Consider the following 23,764-nt stretch of genomic DNA (forward strand, 5'->3'; position numbering starts at 1 on the left):
CTATCAGCTTATGTTATGATTTTATTGTTATGGTTCTGCATCAGTAAGGATAATGATATTTTGGAATTTTGTGGCCTGCTTGTGATTGAGTTATATGCCATCTGTATACCTTGGATTTAGAATGATAGTTCAGGACGTCCCCTGTAGAGCAGGTTACTTCGGACGTAGTAGTTGTAGCATGTATGCGCGAGACTCGGTAGTGTCTCGCTAGTTTCAGGAAGGTGTCGTTTGGGGATAGATCGGTTAGATCCCTAGCTGTGGTAAGCTTGGGGTGTTCAGCAGATCAGTTAATGGATGATAGGAAGGATTGGTAATCCTTTTCAAGCACTGAGCCGTAAGGTATTAGCAGGATCAAAGTAGGTGAGAACCCTTCAAGTATTCAGGGTCGGTAGCATGCTAGATTTAGAAGGACTAGTAACCTCCGAAAAGGAAGCAACAACAATCCAAGGGTTGAGTGGGTTCAGGAGTTGGGAATTTTGGAAAACTTCCCAACGTCGGGTTCTTGTATTTGGGATTAGTAGACAATTGGTTTGAGAAACCAAGCTGAAGATTTTCTTGAAAGGACGTGGGTATAGTAAGGATGTAAGACTACAAGGTGGTTGTAATATTTGATGATTGAGGGCTGGTTTTGGAAATCAGGTTGGAGGATCGCTAGCAGGACTCGGGTGAGTCAGGATGCCCTCAGAATAGTAGTTAGTGGTAGAGACATCATGGAGGGTGTGGTAGGACTGCGGGATAGCCGCAACATTCCCCAGCAACAAGTTAGTGAGGGAAGTGATGTAAGACTGTGGGTAAACCGTAGCATCATTAGCAGTTTAGTTAACGGAGTGTGGGCGGAGGCCCGTATCTCTTAGTTAGCAAGGTAGGGATCAGGAGAAGTTAAGTCATTGAGGTTTAGTATGGAGTTGGCCTGCATAGCCCTAGATAGGTGAGACCTTGGAAGAGACCACTCCAGGATGCAGTTAGGTGAGACCCATGGGCGAGGCCCGTATGTTAGTGGCAGTATGGGTGAGACCTGGGAGCAGGATTGCTCAGTAGTACGGTTTGGGTGAGACCTATGGGCGAGGCCCGTGTGACAGTAGCTAGACAGAGTAGGCTAGATGAGAGGACCGCTCTAGGATATAGTCGGGTGAGACCCGTGGGCGAGGCCCGTGAGATTATAGCAGTGCAGGTGGGACCTGGTAGGGACCTTAGAGTCCAGATAGGGGATCGAGGATCCCAATTCTTGTAGCGCCAGAGTGGCAGGATAGATAGAGCAGTTAGACAGCCGAAGCTTCTTCGGAAGTCGTTGGGAGTGACTAAGAGATTGTGCCAGTTGTAGTGACCGGTGGGTATCCGGTAACCTAGTTATCAGCAGAATCAGTGGGGACCAGGGTGGTCTCGGTTCATTCGGAAGGCGGATGAGAAATAGCAGGACTTTAAGGCAGGGAAGTGATGATAAAGAAGTACGGTATGAGACAGCTAGTTGACTGAGGAGTGCTACGCCTGTCACAACAGGGTGGGATAATCTTAGAGGGAAGGTTTGACCCTGTTGTGCAACTCTCGTTTGAGTCTAACCATTGCAGGGATGAATCTTTTACTCGAAGGATTATCTGATCCATTCGCTGGGATGGGTGCAACACTAAGTTATAGTAGCAAGAAGTATTCATGTTGTATCGGCAGTATGACCAACACGGGGAGTGGCTGGAGAAATGGATACTATGAAGGATATGTCCTTCACAGTGATAGAGGAAATGATTAGTTATGGAACGTTGACTTGGGAAGGCTAGTAAATGCACAAGGAAAGAGGGGGTGAACCCCTAGGATGTCCAACATAAGTACTCGGGGAGTACCAGAAGGATTTTCAGTTGAGTCAGTGGTGTTCTCAGGATTAACGGGATTAGAGTGCACTTAAGCATTGTTACCTACAAGGACTAGTTTTATTCCGAGTGATCGGGTAGAAGGCCAATGGAAGCAATTCCGTGAGAATTTGACCCAGTGAGGAACGTATCCACAGAGTAAGGACGTGGTGAGCAAATTGCAGGATAGTTGGTAGTGGCAGACTTCGAGGAAGAAGTCTTGAATAAGTGGGGGATAATTGCAACACCCCTAGTCCAGCAGCACCAAGAAAGGAAAGGAAAGCCCTAAGTCAAAGGGTCAACTCGGCGAGTCGTGAGACCTGACTTGACGAGTCAGGTTTGGGTTGGGAAACCCTAATTTCGGGACTTGGTGCCCTATTTAAACGCCCTATTCTCATTTCTAGGGCTTCATTTGCAGCCTCCACTATCCAGAGACGAAACCCTAGCCACCCAACTTCATTCTTGAGCTTGCGTGAGAAGATTAAGGTCCCTTTTGAGTGCATCTTGAAGGTTGTAGGAGAAAGGAGCAAGGAAAGGAGTATAGATCCAGAGTTTGGGTGACATCTCAGATCATTTGAAGCTATGAAGCTCATACCTTGTTTATTAATCATCTAGATCCCCTTCTTTGCTTGTATCTTGTCACTTTTGTGACCATTTTCAAGGTCAACCCGCGTATTGAGCCTTTGAGGACGAATAGAGATTAGATCTTAGCATTTCTGAGCTCTAAAAGCTCTGAGTGAGAAGCTTTACTCAGCTATGGATTCGTTTCATGACTTAGACCTCCATTGTAGTTTAGATTTGGCATTTCAGCTTCATAGCACCTTGCATGCGCGTAAAGTTAGCAACTTTACGTGTAATGCTAGCCTTAGGAGTCTAGATCTAAAATTGGGAAGCAATGGAATGGACTGTAATAAAAAAAATGAAGATGATGAAGGTGGACTTGGCGAGTCGGGTCGAAACCCTAATCTCTTCTGGTTATGAGTCAGACCAGTGAGTTGAGTGGTGACTCAGTGAGTTGGACAGGACATGACTCGGAGATTGGAAGACCTGACGATTAATGGGGTGACTCGGCAGTCGAGTCATGACTTGTAGGATTTTCTGAGTTTATGAACTCGACGAGTCAATAGTGTGACTCGGCGAGTAGGGTTAACCTGGAAGGTTGACTTTAACTTGACTAGAGTTGACTTGGTATGACTTCTGGAGGACAATTTGGAACTAAGTGTTATATTGATATTGGTAGCTCGGGGAGCTAGAGGAGCCGCCGTTCGGAGAGTTATTGGATAGCAATCAGGAGGTTACCAGTCAAAGCTTCAGCAGTACAAGGTGAGTCTCTTCACTGTGTGAATGGGTCTAAGGACATAATGCCGGCCCATGTAGTTATAAGTAGGAAGACCCGGGGGTTAGCCCTAGGCACTATATGCTAGTATGATATTTAGGACTAAGGTCCAGTGTTAGCGGGCGGGTGCCCAAGGAACGTTTTACATGATAGTTTATACCTGTTATCTGTGTGATACATGTATGTGTCTGGTAGGGAGGTGAGTGTGGGCGAGGTCCCGTATCTCACCAATAGCAGACTGTGGACGGTGTTCCATATCTCATTACCAGCAGAGTAGGGGTGAGGCCCAAAGTAGGAAAGGAGTGAGTGTGGGCTGGGCCTGTATCTCACTATCAGTAGGAGCGTGGACGGGGTTTCATGACTCATCGGTAGCAGGACAAGGGCGGGGCCCAAGATAGTCGAGGCCTTAGAACATGATCCAATAGTATATGTTTCAGTTTATGTGTTATGATATGATTGTATGTTAGTATATGTTAGCGGGCGGGGCCCAGGGACAGGCGGGCCTAAGAGAAACAGATATATACACCGAGCGGGGCTCGAAGCCAGGCGAGGCATGTTGTAGCGAGCGGGGCCCGAGGTAGTTGGCGAGGCCCAGTATTTGCAGTATGTTATGTGCATGGTATGTGGTAGGTTGGGGAACACACTAAGCTTCATGCTTACAGTTTCAGTTTTGGTTTCAGGTACTTCCGGTAGCGAAGGGAAGAGATCGGGGTGATCGCATGGCACACACCCCATAGTTAGTCAGCCTGGGATGTTTACTCTGATAATAAGAACATGTTTTGAATTGATACTCCGAATTTATGTTATGACTTATGTTATGGTTTTATAACTATGGTTTTAGTAATGTTTTTAAAGGAAATTTTTAGTCGTGATTTTGGGGTTGTTTCACATATTGCCCATTTCTTGAAATTTAAGAGGTATAACTATTTGAACATCATGTACAATCATATTAAGCATACAATCTAAATGTAAAAATGCATGCCTAAATGTATCTTACACATTACCAAAAGATATTGAAAACCCTAATCTCATCTACACACCACCGTCTGCCGTCACACCACATCTCTTCTGTGTCACCTCGCTCTCTTCGGTCTCCGGCAACCCTCTGTTACCACCAACTTCTTAACGCCGCCCATACAAACTAGAAGTGTCTCACCATCCATCCTTTCCCTATTAATCCTTACGTGGTCACCGAAATGGATGGTCGATGCCTTGGAAATTCACCTCTACCTAACCTGCGTCCACCGCCCCCTCTGTTCTAAACTCCATTATCTCCTCCTTCTTATCAGCCACTGGGAAACTAAACACACAAAAAACCATCACGAAAGATTTTTTACCTTCCGTCGATACCCTAATGCTAAGTCGCCTCTACCACCGCCTCCTGACACCAGAAACATGGCACACTATTCAATCCCCAAATCATGAACCAACAGCGCACCACCACCTATTTTTCGTTTCTCGCACCACCAACCGCTCCACCCAGCCTCCGCCCCATAAACCCGTGATAATCTGTCTCTATTTCTATCTTTCTATAAACCCTTAATCTAAAGATATACCACCACTCGTCATCACTAACAACACGATCGCTCTCACCTCTACAAATAATCTCTAACTAATCGTTGACATTGACAAAGACCCTGTTAATCCCTTTACGAAAAAGGTAATATGTTTCTTCTATATTTGATTTATTTTCTCTGAACGTATTACTGGTATGCCATTTTGGTTTCTGAAAATAGCTCTTAATGATCGTTAAATTGGAATAAATTGTTCTACACATTCTTCCCCATGGTTGTTTGCTTATTCGATCTATCAGGTGAGAAGGGAAGGAGGATAGGAGAGTTGAAAATAGCTCTGAATGATTTTTAATTTGGAATAAATTGTTCTATACATTCTTCCCCATAGTTATTTGCTTATTGGATCTGTAGGTGAGAAAGGAAGGAGGATGAGAGAGTTGAGAAGGATAAACAAGTGTAATTTTGTTGAGAAGGATGGGACTGGACATGGATTTATCAGGGAGCACAAGTGATTATCTTTGTTGTTAAGATGAATGTATTGCACCACCAACATCCACAAGCAAGGTCTCAAACACCAAGACCAAGGTTAACCGAACTCATTAAATTTTAACAATTAGATATTTGTAATTCTTAAACAACATACAATCAACCGCTTATTCTAACGAAAAATGACATAAAATAAGTAACTGGAACTTTACCTATGAAATGATATCGTTTTGGTAACTTATTCATGATCCTTAAAACATGATAACTATTATTCTACCCCAACTAAATAGTTTTTTTCTACATAAACTAACATTTCCTTGAGTTGACCATGTGTATGTTTGTTGTTATTTTTTGTTTTTACCTGTTAATAGACTATACGTGTGTCTTTATGCTTACGGGTCATTTTCTTGTTTTTTCACCAAGTTAGGAGTTTTTATTCACTTCAGGGGCTGATGGGATGCTTTTTGGGAAGGTATGATGACATTTAAAAAACTGAGCATAAGATATAAACCTTTGTTTTGTTTTCTGTTATAATGTGTTCTACCATGTCTGTTTTCTCTATTTTCAGGGAAGAGTTGTCATCAATGGGAAAACTATTATTGCAATGGTAGAAAGTGACTTTTTGTGTTGACAATTTGACATGGACTATCCTCTCTAAGAATTGTAATTATATGATTACATGTAATTCTTGATGTTACAAGAATGAGTAAAAGTAAACAAGTTTTGGATTTATCATATTGTAGATACTTTTAATACAAGACAAAATAAATGTTTAGTATGTATAAAATGCTACAAAAGTATGAATAAAAAAGACGGGTAAAGAGCTTGAATTGCAACCACAAAAATTTTACAACTCTTAGTCTATGGTGTGCATATAATCATACATTCTTGGATATTATTAGGCATCACAGCTGCATCTTCTGTTCATATTGGTTCAAACAATACATCTGCATCTTCTACTTTGAAGAGGTTGTTCATAGAATTGCTCAATATTCCTTTGTTGGAAATGAAACCATTGAAGAATTTGATGGAAAAGATGCAAATAAAACATGGTTAGAAATCAACACAGTGTAAGATCTTCTTCCACTGATATTTTTGTCGACACTGAAGTCATTTTCTTTGTTTTGATTACTTTATTAACTAAACTTTATTGTGAAGGAATACAATATCTATTAAGCAATTCCATGATGTCAGTCTTTGACCAGTCCAGACTATGAGGTGATGGATACACTACATTTTTCTTGGTTGGATCAATCCTTGTGATCAATGGTCTTTGGCTCGGAGGTTGCTCAACATGCTTAATATGTCTTTTATTACAATTATGGAACTGGACAAGTGAAATGCCTCCAATATGATTTGGAATGGAGTTTTAGGATGTTTATGGACAATTATACCCTTATAACTCAAGTTTTCCTCCTTTTTTAGTCAAGGCCTATCGGTACTCAAGTTTTTACCTACTTATGCACTTTGGTGTCTTGCTGGAGTTGGAATATTGATTTGTTTGGTACCTTATGGATTAGATAATTGTCACTCATTTTAAGATCTTTGTTGTCCCTTATTCTTTGTTTTGTGATTCCTGTGTTTGAGAATGTAACGTTAAGCATTATGGTGGTCTATTAAAAGTTGTCTTACAATATAAATGGTATCATATGGGTAATTGTGTTGCAATCAGATGATTTTACCTCTAAATCCCCTTTATGAGGTTCATTATTATTGGTAATGTTTTATTTTATTTCCCTGTATTTTTTTGTTTTGTTTTAATGGAGAATAAAGTCTTCTTGAATTTTATTTATTGTAGGATTCATCACATATTATGTTTTAATAATATGTTTTACTATAAATAGAGATATTTGATATTTGTTGAATGCTAGAAATGAAAAACATTAAATTAGTTTCTAAATGATTAAGTAGTGGCTATAATCATATGAAACATGGTTTTTGTATACTTGACAGTTGAGTATTGCAAAGTGTATTGTCTAGAAAGACCAATTGTATGTGAGTATTTATAAGACCTATTGAAGTATATCTAACCTCCACAACATTTCCACCCTCATATGAGATGTAGATACTATGAAATGAGGGGTTTTTGAAGGAAAACCCACTTTAAAACTAAATAATAAATAAATGTAAATAAATGGAATATCCTTTGTTTCTATATAATTTGTTACTGATAGTGTGTTATCGATATCATAATTTTTATTGTCAACCATAAGAATTTAATATATCTATCTTCAATTAAAATTTTTATTATCATTTAGGCGAAACTTATATATAAGTTCATACCATCATTTTTTATGTAATAACTACTGAATATCCAATGAACCACCAAGATAATAGAAGTTTGAATTTATTAAACTCACTTACAAACTTTTTCGATTCTTAATATAAACACAAAAATAATACATTTTATTTTTAAATAACCAATTGTATGTAGAAATTAATTTCTAGAAAAATTATTTTCACCTGTCGCTTAGCGCGGGTAAACGGCTAGTGTTTCTTAAAGTACATATCAAATTAGCAAACACAATGAAAATCAAAATCATATTAGCAAACACAATCAATACATCACAATTATCTACATCAACAATTGATGCTAGTGATATTAGACATGGTGTTAATGGAGACTGAAGACAAATATATCATACAAACTGAACAATAACATAAATTCCATCACATCAACTCCCTTTCCTAAAACAATGAATCATATAAGGAATGATTAATTACTTTTGGAAGAAACCAAGACTAGCATACAAGAAGCTTACCGATTAAAAATCAGATTCATAAACACAACAACAAATCAAAGTTCAACAATTTTTTGTGGCCGCTCAGATGAGGAACAATTTGGCTGGATTGTCACAAGAATCGAGGGATCGAATAGGCTGATTCCCAGGAATTAATTTCTTCTCATAACGGTTCTTCTAAATAATTAAATACCATCTTAAATTAACCTACGACATTTGTCAAAGCGGAATAAAGCTTTTTGAACTTCAAAAAGTAACAATAATATTTACTCTATCCTCAATGAAAGCTAGAACTGTTTTATAGTCTAATGAATAGGACCCGTGGATGTCAAAGGATCAGTAGAAGTCTAATGGTCAAACAAATAACTTTCACAATAAATACATCGATCAAAACTTTATGGTGTCGCATACACGCTCTCGTTATCATCTATACTTGAATCACCCATTGGGCTTTGTTCATCTTCGATCCTCGTCGGCAATATCTTATCGATTGCACTCCATCCATTTGCATCTGAAAAATCCACTACACTATCCTTAGAGTCTGATGATCTTTGACTTGTCTCTTCAGGTGATTCTGGTGTATGTTGTGCCTCGTTTTGACTCTGCTCTATTCCGTCATCATCTGAATGCCAATCTTCTACATCAGAATCATCCATCTGCTTCACTGGGATTGGTACTTCATTCTCAAAATATGATGTCGATGATCGTCTGTTTGTTTCTTCAAAATCAAATGGTTCTGACCCTTCAACAATAGGTAATTCCGACGAATGTAGGCTTTCTTTTTTACTATGATTTATTCCGCCATCTTCTGAATGCCAATCATCTACCTCGGAATCATCCATCACCTTCATCGGGATCAATACTTCATTCTCAATATCCGATGTGGAAGATTGTCGGGTTGTTTCTTCAAAATCAAAAGGTTCAGGCTCTTCAGCAACAGGTAATTCTGGCGTATGTCGTGCCTCTTTTTGAATATTCTCAATTCCATCATCTGAATGCCAATCATCTACATCAGAATCCTCCATTTGCATCACCGGGATCAATACTTCATTCTTAAAATCCGATGTCGCCAATTGCCGATTTGTTACTTCAATATCAAATGGTTCCGACTCTTCAACAGGTAATTCTGGCGTATGTTGTGCCTTGTTTTGACTTTGCGCTATTCCGTCATTATCTGAATGCCAACCATCTACATTGGAATCCTCCATTCGCTTCACCGGGATCAATACTTCATTCTCAAAATATGATGTTGACAACTGTCGGTTTGTTACTTCAATATCAAATGGTTCCGTCTCTTCAGCAATAGGTAATTCCTTAGTATGGCGTGCCTCGTTTTGACTCTGCTCTATTCCGTCATCATCTGAATGCCAACCATCTACATCAGAATCATGTTTCACCGGGATGAGTATTCCATTCTCATTATCCGATGTCAACAATTGTCGGTTTGTTTCTTCAAAATCAAATGGTTTCAGCTCTTCAACAACATGTAATTCCGGCATATGTCGTACCTCATTTTGACTCTGTTGTATTCTGTTATCATCTGATTGCCAAGAATCATCCATCGGTTTCACCGGGATGACTACTCCATTCTCAACATCTGATGTTGACGACTGTCGATTTGTTTCTCCATTCTTAATATCCGATGTCGATGACTTTATATTTGTTTTTCCAACATCAAATGATTCCGGCTCTTTAGCAACAGGCAATTCCGGCAAATGTTGTGTCTCGTTTTGACTCTGAATAATTCTTTCATCATCTGAATGCCAACCATTTACATCGGAATCATCCATTTGTTTCATTGGGATGACTACTCCATTCTCAACATCCGATGTTGACGACTGTCGATTTGTTTCTTCAAAATCAAATGGTCCCAACTCCATTGTTTCATCATCATCGTCTAAATTCCAATCATCGGCATCTAAATCACCCACTTTTCGTGAAGATCTTTTGGTAAGGTTTTGATTAGGGTACGTTTCCTCGTCGTCATCAGAACTCCAATCACCTGAATTTGAATCAGAATCATCCAATTTCTGATTATTCAAAGCCAGGCGAACTAATTTTTCACGAACACTCGGTAAAGCAGGCGGTGTTGGAATTTGTCCCGGCTCACAAGTCACCGACAAAGCCGGTAGATCATGAGGAGCACGTGGCGTCTCTTCATCATCATAAAGTGCTTCAAGTATCATGTTGACAGCATCTTTCATGAACATAATCCTATTCCTAGTCTTCTGCCACCGTTTATTTTTTCTCCCATTTTCATCGGATGCCGGCGACTGCAGTGCCTCCATCCTCGTCTGCATCGCCAATGTTTTTCTTACTTCGTTACACGTCGTATCCAAAATCTGCAAGAAACCACGAACGATCGAAAACAACCTTAACCCTTCGTCTTTCCCCGACTGTCCATGAAAATAATTCCCGGTGTTCTTCACCATCGCCATTATCCGTTTCTCTTCTTCGATCATCCATGTGATATCGGCTTCTGCATACTCCATAAACCTCGTGAGAGCGTCATTAAACTCCATAGCTCCTTCGGCGGTTGTCATCTCGTCACTCATAAACTCTTTCGTTTTCTTCATCATGTTCCCCAATTTTGAAACCGTCGTTGTTAGATTATCACCGTCAATGAGTGCTGCTTTTTTCACGTCGTTGAGCTCCTCACTTAGCTTCGACACAACCTCCATACCAAGTTTTTTTAAAGATTCTGGTGTTTGTTGGGTTAGATCAAGACCTCGTGTTCTAGCCACTTTAATTCCTTCATATCGGATTATTTCTTGAACCACAAACGACAAAAGTGTCGTTTTTCCATCGGTCCCTTTCACATCCGAAAGCTTCAAAAGCGTATCCAGCTTGAACGCTTGGGCTCCACCACGATACGTACCATCGTTCATTCGATTTCCCGTCTTCAAAACCGCTTCTAGTAGCCGGAGGAAGAGTCTGCTGCTTATAAGTTTGTCGCAAGCTACCTGTAATTCCGTTGAGTTACTATGAAATTATAGAATTACCCTCGTAAACGATATATTCAAAATGTTATATTAATACCTCCAACGTCGCGAATGATTCTTTAGCCATATGGTAATCCTCGTGAAGGGCACCCATGAACAACAAAGCTTCAAGTCGTTTAAACGCAAATGGGATTTCAACCAAGTCTTTGAGAAAACGTTCGGAAAGGCCAAGTTGGTTAATGTCTCCGTTATATAACCGGAGTTTTAGTTCTTCTTCTTGATTTGGTGCCATTTTCAACAGAGTTGAAATAAGATCAACGGGAAGTTGGGTACCTGAGTTACACAAATATTAACGATTACATACGATGAGAATTAGAATTTGAGAGACATAAAAGACAACGAACATTACGATTAACGAAATCACCTTTTTTGACAGCTTCACAGACTTGTTCAGTGGTCACGTTCAATGCTCTTAAAAGAATCGCTAAGTTCTGAGATTTTTTTACGTCGATGATCTGAATCAACTTGGCTTGCGGATGTAAGTTCGATTCCATCTTCCCATTACGTTCTTTCTTGTTTTGAGCAGCCACATATCCGAATAGACCCACCATCGTTTCCTCATTCAACCTGTTCGTTTTTAAAGATTTTAGTATATACATTTTATATATATACAGATATATCTGTAAAAATTTAGAGGCTTACTGGAAAGATCCATCTTTAAGATGGTGCCAAACCATAGAACGACCCTGAACAGCATTCACCTTGTCCCAGAAAAACGGCTTTAACTTTACTTTTGGGCTATCAGAATCTCCATCTTGTTTCTTTTCATCTTTAACAGTGGTTTGTGTTTGCTTTCCGGATACATGTGTTTTCATATTACTTGGTTTTGGTGGAGCAGGGGGACCACCCGGAGGCGGTGGTGGTGGTACTGGAGCGGTAGGTAATGTAGGAGGTGATGGTGGAGCTTTTCGACCTGGTGGTGGAGGAGGCGGCGGCGGCGGTGCTGGTGATTGGAAAGAGGATTGTCCTGGTAATCGACGGCAAGGTTTTCCTGGTCCTCGAAGAGTGGTTTTTCCTGGTGGGAGTGGTAAAGGTCCTGTTTCCGATAGATGATGGTTGTCGTTGGCCAAATTGGTGGTCTTCGGAGGCCGAACCGACACTTCACTCATGGTTTTTTGTGAAGGACCTTTAATAAATAAAATAAAAAACCCACGAAGTTATATCAACTGAAAAAATGATTAACCAATAATCGCATTTAAGATGCTTGAAGAAAATTATTGGTGTATAATGTTCATGTGGGATGTTATAGGGACCTCTTTTGCCTTTTACTATTTCTTATGTACATGACAACTAAGGCTTTTCAACGAAAATCAAGCCTAAAAACATTTCACTCTTTTTAATTGATCGTCGAAGCAATTCTATATAATTATATGTTCATAAACTTATATGGATCTTTGTGAACATGATAATTGTTATTGTTATACATCGGTCACATACGTTTTATCTGTCTCTATATATATTCTTGTTGTCTGCCTCTCTTCTTAAAGCTCTTTTTGAAACAAAAAAACTAAGACTCTAAATATCTAACTAACATTCATCAGGACATCTAGAGGTCCCTACACTATCAAACATGAACATTATACACCAACTAAAGTATAATCGAACAAAATATGACCTAATTCAGTTTTAGAGCCCTTAGAGCCTACGTCGACAACAAGTTTATTGTCCTTTTGTCCTTTAGCCGCGGGTTTAAGAGCGTCACGTCCAACACAACAAAACAAGACGACTGCAAAAACACCCAATGTTGCCACCACAGTCGACACCACAACAACTATCAATACAGCTGATCCACCTAACCCTCCCAAATCTATAAGCTTACGAGATGGTCTATGGTAGGAATTCTGCAATTCATTATGTGATGTAAGTAGGGCCCGAATAGGAGACCGTTTGACCATAGATGGTGAGCTTGAAGGGTCCTCATGAGCAGGGCATTCCTTCTTCTCAAAATGATCATGATCATGATCATCACAATGATATGATTTGAAAAGCTTTTCTTGCCACCCTTGTTTTTCATCGTTGGATTTTGATGTTTTGGACTTTAAGTAAAGTAGATTAAAATCGTCGCTATCTATAGGATTTTGTTCAAACTGCAAATAATCATAATGAAGAATCAAATGCTAGACAATAACTAGGGATATAAGTTTTTAAAGAGATTGGGAATGATCGATCATACTGCATTGTGGTCGATATATTGAGGTCTCCAATCGGGTCCATTGTCATATGATGCTTTTTTATGGATCCAATGATTTCCTTCCAAAAGATCAACCAAAAACACACAAAAAAGAGCTACAAAAACGCCTACATAACCAAGCCTTTTGGCGTACGACACTGTTGCATTCCATGAAACTGCCCTTTTCATTTGAATCAATGTTTTGTTTATAAAATTACGCCGATTTGAACATTGATTCAAGCCTATAAATCTATCCCCACACAAGCTCAAATCCCTTTTGCTTTTGCAATATATAAAAGATTCAAAACCTCACTAAATTCCCAACAATAATGTGATCTTTAACCTACAAATCGAGTCTCTAATCAAACCCGGATGCTGACAATAATCAAAATTTCATGAAATTTCCAATCTTTTATGATTCTTGTTTTACAATGAATCTCCAAACAAACCCCCGATTTCTTTCTCGGATAAATTCCACAAGATTTCTCTGCCAATTGAGAATCAGAAACACAACTTAAAAGAAACCCACAAATCTTTTTGCCTTCAAGATGATTCGAAAAGATTCAAACCCAATTAAGACAAAAAGATATGAAATTTCTTAGCCCATTTCTGACCCCCAAATGCAGGAAAAAATGAATCCCTTATATGGGAATTGGTCAAGTTGATTGAAGAACTCGAAAAATAGTTAATCCGAGAAAGCTAAAATGTTGGGAAAAAGTGAAGATTAAGAAAGTATAATGTTGGAAGAAATTGGCTGTTGGGGGAAGTTTTCGATGGATTGGCTAAGTTTGATTGATTTTTAGGAAGAATAATCATAAGAAACAGGAAAAGTGGAATCAGCCACTAGTATATAATTTTCTCGACAAAAAATGATTTCGAACGGTTGTATTTCATCAAACAAAATATAACATTTCTATTAAATTTTGTTTAGACATATATTTAATTTATAAAACCAAATTATTATCAATGATAACGTTTGTTTGCATTTTTTTAACAAAATAATAATACAAGTTTAAACTAAAATCAATATCGTTTTCTTTTTTAATTTTCTAACATACAAAAAAAAAATTGTTGTGTTACCATCAGAACCCTTCTAGAAAATAGTTGGATTTTCATAAGGCATGCATCTTTATTTGTCAATATCAAACTCTAAGTATATTAAAAGTAGCGATTTTGTATGAAACAGAAAAGTATCTTGCTATTTTCATTTTTTGATTGGTCTTTTTCATAGGAATAAGTTGAGATATTATAAGTTAGATATCAAAAGGCAGATGGGGATGTAGCTCAGATGGTAGAGCGCTCGCTTAGCATGCGAGAGGTACGGGGATCGATACCCCGCATCTCCAAACTTTTTGATTTTTTTTTTAATTATATTTCAGTCTTTAATATGAATCTATATTGAAGAGATCAATAAATTCAAAGCATGGGAGATGTAGGAGGATTGGCTTCTACATTGAAAGCGCTTGAGCTTTTTTACCGGAAGGTGAAATTATGTTGCATTGGTTCAGATTATGTCGAATCAAACATAAAAAGGTTCATTAAAATTTGTGATAATTATTCTGGGTTTTTAAGTAGTTTCAAGAAAATAGAAATCCAAATGGGGATGTAGCTCAGATGGTAGAGCGCTCGCTTAGCATGCGAGAGGTACGGGGATCGATACCCCGCATCTCCACTTTTTATTCAAATAATGTCATTTGACAATCTTGTAGCGCTTGATCTTTTCAGTTGGAAGATGAGTTTTTGTTGAAGAAGTTCAAAATATGTTGGATATCAGGTATGCTTTTTAACTGTTTGATAAAATGCATCACTCAATTGTTTTAAGTTTAGCATTGTTTTATGATGATGTGGGTACCAACTAACCACATGAGATGAAGCTGCCATATGAATAGTTTGTCATGTTTTCTTATGCATATCCACAACGTTCATTGTTTGAAAAAAGATAACCCAGCATCTAGGACTAGGTCTAATACATATTGTGGTTTGAAAATCTATTGCTAGTAATTGTTCCAGATGATATTATTGGTTGTTAGAAAAAAAAAAATAATAGGTTACATACAATTATTTTATATTGAAAATATTGGTATTCTACGTTATTAGTGGTTGTTCGATAACGGAAACAAAACAATAGTTATGGAAAAATTGCAACAAGAATGAACAAAGAATGGCCAAGTAATCAACAATCTTATTTGTGTGTGATGGATGCATAATAAAAAAACAAAGGAAAGTACGAAAGAGATTAAGGAAACAAAACTCCAAAACTATGATGGAAAGTGTTCAGTGTATATGCCTAACAAGTAAATGGATCAAAATCACTTATTCCTTATTTATAGTAATGGTCCCTAGATTTAGTATCTTTATCACAAAAAGACTCACAAAACTCCACCTTAACGTAAAACGTTATATTCAATACAAACACATCCTTAAGTGACGGTGTATTCCTCCAAACCAAATTCAAATCCGTAAACTATGGATAGACAATCCAGGAATCCATATCCACTCAAACCCTTCGATAGGAATACCAATGATAGAGATTTTGGGGTAAAAACATTTGAAATTTTTAAAAATTTTGTAATCATTTTCAAATTTAAATATTTGGATGATACTCTATAATCTTCAATTGGATGAAACTCTAATTATGAGGGAACAGGAAAAGGAACATGAACAAAGAATGAGAAGTTATGATTTTCGTAAGTACCAAAAAATGAAGACCAAAATTAGTTATAAATCACATTTATCAGAAAAATTGTCAGAAATTAGTTTTCTATCCTAAAACTGTCTCCAACAGAAAAAAATTGTCATAAAAATGGGTATTTTAATAAGAGTCAAAATATGGGTTCATTTTTAATAATTTAGATTTTTTATGTATTTTAATAAGAGTCAAAACAAAGTCCAAAACAAAATGAGTTTAATTTAATAAGAGTCAAAACAAAGTCCAAAACTGTCTCCAGCTCAACCGCTTGGACCCCGCGAGGGGCTGCCGCCACTTGGACCCTGCTCCCAGGAACGATGCCCCCAGACCCCCGTTTGTTCAGGGTTTCGCCCATAAATGACAATGTATTTTAAATCTTGAACAAACTTAAACAAATGTACACTCCGCACCTTCCTTACATGTTTAATATTTATCAATATTGATTTTGATCAACAAGTTAATCAATTACACCTAAATACAATTAAAAAATTCACCAACAACCAATTGCCAAACTCTGATGAGTCGCACCACAAACTAGACAAAGATTGCCACAACGTTGATAAAATTAAAAAAAATAAAATCTTTCTGAAAACTATTTAGAAATAGAAAGATGACAAGTCTAAACTCAACGCACATAAATTACAAAGAAATAAACATGATAGCAAGACTAAACATGATAAAGAGTGATCATCATAGGTGACGAGATCACCTTAAGTGGAGTTTGAAGTCGAAGGTTGGTCAAAGTCGAATGCTAGAGAGGAGAGAAACCAAAACCAAAAAAGTAGTCAAAACCTAATTACTTAAAACAAGTAAAACAGAAATAACCCATGTCTCACCCACACTTGGGGGCCTTTCCTCGTCAAGTGGAAACCACATTCTTTGTTGCTTTGGAAATGCCCACGCCTTGAGCCAAATCTTGATGTGCCACATATTATTCTTCCCCATAAACATTATGTTCGCACTTTCAATGTTATTAAATAAAAAGACCGTTGCAACTTTTTTTTTTGTATCAAACATCTTAATATACACTCGTATGATCTACTATCTTTTTCTTCAACGCCCATTTCTTGATCAATCAAAATTTGTGAAAACCTTGATTGATCTAACACTTGATCACTTCTAGTTTGCCTTTTTGCTTAATCCAAGGAAATTGCCACCTCAAATTCACTCCTTAATCGATCACACTTAAATGTCAGTCAACTATTTGGTCGGGAACCTCAAGAATACCAGGTCGACCTCTTGGAAATTTTTTATCAAATGTGACACCCAAAAATTTGCCCCCGTACAAACAAAAATCAATGAAAGAATCCTAAACGAGTTGTTGCACCCAAAACTTCACCCCCTTTGAATTTATATTATTTTAACTCGTGAACTTACTAAACTTTAAGTTTACACTTTATCATACACATTCCAATAGGGTTAAATGAACTCCATAAAATGATATAAATGCAGATAGATGACATACCATTTGATTATACATAAGTTTAGTAAATTCGTCTACATGTTTATATATATATATATATATATATATATATATATATATATATATATATATATATATATATATATATATATATATATATATAATGATTTGATTTATGACATGACTATGAATTTATAGTGAGAGTCTTCATGCCAAAATCTTTTTCAAAATTTGATGTTACAATTATATAAATGTCGCAAATTATATGTACTTTTTGGAAAATTAGACTCCAACAATTTTGATTGTCACGGTGTCACGGGGGGCTAACCGATGCCTCCACCGAGAAAACCTAAATTGGCTTCACGTGCTAACACTAAAGCCAGCACACCACCCTTTTTAGCAATCATAATTTGTCTGTAACCAAATTTCCAAATCCAAACCACCATTCTTTCGAATCATGTACAATACGCATTAATAACTGTACTTTCTTCTGAACTTATCAATTTCAACCTTGGAATAAATCCCACCATTCAAGCCATGAGTGATAACAAGCCGAATTCCGCCATTTTTATTTCTTCCGAGTTTCTGCAAATTCAGTAGAGAGTGAAAAAAGTAATAATGTGTTATGTAGGTAAAGCAACGAAGATCTTCATCTTCTTCATTGCCGTAATAGTTGTCTCTGGTCTCGTCATCGGATTCGGCATCGTGGGCCACAATACCCATCCCAAATCTCATAAATGCTCCGGCGAGTCTTGCTCGCTGTCGGAGTACTCTCCACCGCCACCGTTACAACTTCCTTTCCCTTCCTTACCTAATCCTAGTACATCCAATCCATCCGATCCTACCGTTAATTCCAACGCATCACCTCCACCGCCACCACCGGAAACCTCTCTGCAACCACCATCGCCACCGGAAACCTCTCTGCAACCACCATCTCCACCGGAAACCTCTCTGCCACCACCATCGCCACCGGATACCTCTCTGTCACAACCGCCATCTGCAGCGGTTAGTAATCCATCGCCGCAGCTTCCTCCACCAGTTTCTGTAGTTACTCCTCCTGCTGCAGTTACGGCTGCGCCTCCGCAGGCATTTAGTCCACCGAGTCCAGTTCAGGTGTCTCCAGGTCCAATGAATTCGTCTTAATTGTCTCCATCTTCATATGAATTATTCGTTTATTTTTATTATTTATTTTTAGAAATCTTACATTGATATTGATCATGAAATTCAGAAATTCTAATTCTCTTGCTTATTTTAACGATTTGACTTTGAAATGTTGATGAATTTGTTCTTTGGTTAAGCGATTGGATAATCAGATTTTTTGTTTCGAATTTGTGTATAGAGAAATCAGAAATCGCATTACATTGGAATTATCACCGTTGTTGTTGATGAGAATTTACTCCATCCACTTCAATGCAAAATATGTTCGACTATAATGACTGATGCATCATTAAATTCTTACTGATGTGATTGATTAAATTCTTATTTCTAACATATAATTAAAAATAATCTGAAAATATAATAAGCGCCACTTTAATAAAATTTCCATTTCCATAAAATATTTATTTTGGTTTAGCATAGTATCTATTTTGAAAACACCGAATGATATTAGATTATTTTATTTGACTTGGTGTTTACCTCCGTAGAATTTTATTTATGAAAAAAGTGATTGAATTCATCATTTATGGTTGACAATATAAAAACAATCTTGTAAAGCAAAAGTAATTAATGATGGCGTGCATTTGAAATTTAATAACTCATTTCTTTTACCAATTTATATATGTAAGGTTAATAGAAAATAAAAAATAAAAAAATCTATCACATAATGAAATATCTCCCCCTCGAAATGCCTTTTGGAACAAATATCTTTCAAGGTCAAATGATTGAACGGATATGAATTATCTTCAAACAAATTTGTAAAAAAAATAATAGTAATAAAAAATTCATAGATCATCCTTTGAGTGATACCAAACTTGTGCATAGCAACCATAAGATATTACAAGATGTGTACATGTCTTTGTTGTGGAGGTGAGTGACAAACATTATCAATAATAAATTGCATTTGTCTAAGTGTAATCTAGAACGATCAAAGGCAAACAAATAACCCAACCTACTAAGAAGAATAAATCAAGCATAACAAATCCTCGTTGCTCCGAATCCATTAAAGAATTTTTATTTACCATCGACAAACAAACAACCAAGGAATGCAACCTCGGGTATCACCTAATGACAATCCTACAAAGGTTTAGCAAAAATTTAGAAGGCGAAAAAGAAAATATCTATCAGTTGGAAAGGCAAATTCAAGAGGACCCATCAAATCACAAAAAAAAAATCTAATAAACACCAAGATTCAACATATAAACTAGAGTTTCAATCCTAACAAATATACATGAACTTGATAGCGAGACCAACAACTTGTGTCAAAAATCAAAATTATGTTCAAAGCAACACCACAAAACATGCTAATATATGTGTTAAGTGTTAAAACTTTTACTCCAAAATTGTGGGCGTTAAAATTGAAGATAAAAAATATTTATTGCCAACAACATCATCTCAGACAAGTCGTGTACTTTATCGAACACTTGACATGTGTTAGACTGGAGCAAACCCTTGATGATCCCCAACTACACTCCAACAAAACCTTGATGATCAAATAGTCCTTATTAGTAAGGGTACTCAAAACCAAATATTCAAGTTATTGGATATCCAAAAGGGTTAGTAACATAAAAACCACTATATTTTGATATCTTTTCAATTTTAACCATCCGATTTTATTTAGTTCTAAAAAAATCACCCAATTATATATATATATATATATATATATATATATATATATATATATATATATATATATATATATATATATATATATATAATAACCACTATTACCTACTAATGTTGGCCATATAAGTAATGCCTAATTTCTTGTTATGCAAAAACCACTCTTATTTTCAAAAAATCTCATCGTAATCACTATCCGTTTTTTGTTAATATATTAAAATTTATAATCTGTTGTCCATCACATATATACTATATCGATATATGTTGACGCTAAATCGTAAAGTTCGTTTTTTCGTTTTTTGTTTAAAAACCAATTGATTTTGGTTTCTATGATTTAGTTTAGAAAAATTCAATCTAAAAAAAGTTCAACTAATTATAGTAACATACACCGAATGGTTTTTCAAAAAAAAAAAAAAAAAAAGACTTTAAGGTTTGACATCAACATATATCGATATAGTTGTTCTTTTATAGAGACAAAAGATTATAATTTTGATATAATAATTTTTTCGATAAAAATAAGCACAAAAAAACCATAATGGTTGCAGGTTGCGATAAAATTATTTGAAAGTATGGATGATTCTTATAGAACAAAAAAGGGACGACATTATCTGACCAACATTTAGATATCATAGTGATTTCAGATAGAGTTTTTATCTAAAAATGGATGAGTTTTTAATACAAATAAAATTTGGATGGTTAAACCGGAAAATGACAAAATATAGTGTTTTTATGTTATTAATCCTATTAAAAAAATTCAGATAATGGATATTGATGCATAGATTAGTATTTGAAATTTCAAACATCCTAAAATAACAAAAAAAATATTATTTAATCATTTTATAGCTATATAACAATATTATTCTCTTCATTTAAATAAACACTCTAAATCACAATATTTTTCCTTTATATTGACTAATAATTTACAATTGAAGTGAAATACATCACCTTTCTCCTAATGAAAAACATAAACCAAAATATAGAGAGTTTATTGATATATTTTTTTTCTTAAGTCGACCAATTTCTCTTTCTTTTTCCCTAAATTAACTACTAAGCAAATATACTTAATATGAAACGAAAAAAATCAATATCTTTAATACATAAAAGGTCGACACTAAATGAATGCCTTTAATACATGAAAAGGTTCACACCATATTCCTTTTTGAATGTGGTTATTTGTTTAAAATCTAAATCAACTCACACTACTACGTTGTTGTCTAAGGGCTTGTTTGATAGACTTTCTACTGGGTCTAGTAAGAGGTCATCTTTGATCCGGTCCAATAAGTGTGTTTGATATCATCCATTTTGCCTCTTACTCAGTCCACAATCAGTGCACAAGGCTCTTATTCGATCCACTAAAATAAAACGTTGATTGGGAAATCGTCCATATGTGTCCTTCTCCATTTTTGCGACTTCCTTCTCCTTACCCCCATAGACGATTTCTTCTAGAAGCTCCTCTCACCTCCGACATCTACACCGACTCTCCCATCTCCGACCTATGCATTATCCCCCTTTCTTGAGCTCTGGCCTCCATCCACTGGTAAGAAACACTCTCTCCATTTCCTTCATTTTCAGCTCGACTTTTCTGTATGTATTTTTTAGTTCGATTTTTCTGCCATGTATTTTAGATTCAAATCATTTTATTTCTCAAAATCTTGATTTTGGTATTCGATTTTAAATTTTTATTAAGTCCAAAAGATTATTTCTCAATAATGAAAGTCAAATATTTGATTGCTTTTATGATGTGATGAGCACTAATGAGGATCTTTTACATTCATTTGCTTACTTGAGTACATATAATTGTTGAATGTGATGTATTTCCAACAAGATGCAAAGCAAGAGAGGTTTTCTGCTCATAAATTCAGAAGTTATTTGGAATAAAGGAAACAAGCATAATCATCAATAAACGGGTAGACTTGGGGAAAACAAAACTTTACACAACATCAAAAATTAATGAAAATGTTATTTCTTTGAAATGATTCTTGAAACGGATGAAAAAACATTGAGAATAAAGGAAACAATATCCTTGATGATGTGGCTTAAGTAACATTGTGACAACATGAAACGAATTCGAAAAACTATGATATGTTTCTCCTAGATTTTCTAGAAAGTTTCAGACAAAGGATAATTTTGTAAAAGATTGTAAATATATGTATTTGTTTTATAAAGGATATTATTGTCATTGTTAATTATATATATTCTATTCCTTTGTATACCATTTTATAAATATATAATTTGTTATAAAAGGGTATTTTTGGCTATTTTATCAATTGAATGATACAAAAAATGAATAAAAGTATAAAATGGTCATATTGAACGTTTAACAGACTTGGTTAGAGGCGTAATCAAACAATATCGTTTCAATTTGAGACATAATCAGTCAGAGCTTCAGATTTAATTATATTTCTACTCAGTCAGATCTAACTCAGTCAGCAACTATCAAACACTATAACCAAGTTCCAACTCACCCATTTATTTCATATATATATATATATATATATATATATATATATATATATATATATATATATATATATATATATATATCTTTCAAATCTCATTAAAAAATTATGGTCCTTGGATACAAATAGTAACTTTTTGAATATTTCGGATTTACGATATCTAATATATATTACTTTCTAATATATATATATATATATATATATATATATATATATATATATATATATATGAAATAAATGGGTGAGTTGGAACTTGGTTATAGTGTTTGATAGTTGCTGACTGAGTTAGATCTGACTGAGTAGAAATATAATTAAATCTGAAGCTCTGACTGATTATGTCTCAAATTGAAATAATTTTTTGAATATTTCGGATTTACGATATCTAATATATATTACTTTCTAATATATATATATATATATATATATATATATATATATATATATATATATATATTAGAAAGTAATATATATTAGATATCGTAAATCCGAAATATTCAAAAAATTACTATTTGTATCCAAGGACCATAATTTTCTAATGAGATTTGAAAGATCTTGTATGCTTAATAATCATATTAGAATGATATTGTTAATTAACATATAATCATAAAGGGTTACACTTGTTGGATTAGTGTCTAAGTCCATAACTATTTTGGTATGTACTTGACCCGATGGTGCATGGTCCTTTTGGGTTGCCTTCACCAAAGCAACTTGATAGGATGAATTATGGAGAGAAAGGATTAAATATGATTTATTAATATATTATGAGAATAATATATTAAAGGAGAAATCATATTGTTTAATTAATATTAGTCAAGAATTAATTGGTAATTAGTTTTGTGACTAAAAGAGATTAATTAAACTTAAGGGACTGGAATTGTAATTATAAGATAATTGCAATTTGGGCTATGGATTGCCTTATATTAAGGAGTGGACGAATTCTATGGGGAAACCCATTAGAAATCGTCCAAGGCCTTTAAGGAAAGGAGTCCATGGGTTGCTTAGGGCTTAAGCATCCAAATTAGGGTTTCCTTGTTAGATAACCCTAATAGCCTCACTATATATAGAGCCCTTATGCCCCAAAAAACGTGGATAAGCTTTCTTCTAGGGTTTCCACACGTTTTGGGCAGCCTCCTTCTCTCCTCCTCTTCATCCTCTTGCTCTTGGTGTTTGTGAACCATTAGAGGAGTGCATTTGTGACTCTAAGCTTTCTAAAGTCAATACAAGGAGGATTTGAGCTTGTTATTGCTACATAACAATCAAGGTATGATCTAAACCCTAATTATATGTTATATTGATTATCATATGCTAGATTTAGGGTTTATAGTCTT

General features: G+C 35.8%; 1 protein-coding gene and 2 non-coding genes across 3 annotated transcripts; 2 read left to right on the forward strand and 1 right to left on the reverse strand.

The window, feature by feature from the left end:
• Positions 1-7,999: 7,999 nt before the first annotated feature.
• On the reverse strand, positions 8,000-13,868 carry LOC145092376 (uncharacterized). Its single transcript, XM_079030305.1, has 6 exons — positions 13,091-13,868; positions 12,533-13,004; positions 11,560-12,043; positions 11,282-11,484; positions 10,955-11,190; positions 8,000-10,878 (listed from the first exon to the last, which is right to left on the reverse strand). The coding sequence occupies exons 1-6, from the start codon at positions 13,274-13,276 to the stop codon at positions 8,311-8,313; spliced, it is 4,149 nt and encodes a 1,382-aa protein (XP_078886431.1). The 5' UTR covers positions 13,277-13,868; the 3' UTR covers positions 8,000-8,310.
• A 492-nt stretch (positions 13,869-14,360) lies between these two features.
• TRNAA-AGC (transfer RNA alanine (anticodon AGC)) lies at positions 14,361-14,433 on the forward strand. The gene has a single exon. It is a non-coding gene; the product is annotated as a tRNA-Ala (tRNA).
• A 253-nt stretch (positions 14,434-14,686) lies between these two features.
• Positions 14,687-14,759, forward strand: TRNAA-AGC (transfer RNA alanine (anticodon AGC)). The gene has a single exon. It is a non-coding gene; the product is annotated as a tRNA-Ala (tRNA).
• Positions 14,760-23,764: the final 9,005 nt, after the last annotated feature.

This window comes from Lactuca serriola, chromosome 3 (assembly GCF_051521515.1).
Source record: "Lactuca serriola cultivar US96UC23 chromosome 3, Lser_US96UC23_V15, whole genome shotgun sequence".
NCBI classification, from domain to species: Eukaryota; Viridiplantae; Streptophyta; class Magnoliopsida; order Asterales; family Asteraceae; genus Lactuca; species Lactuca serriola.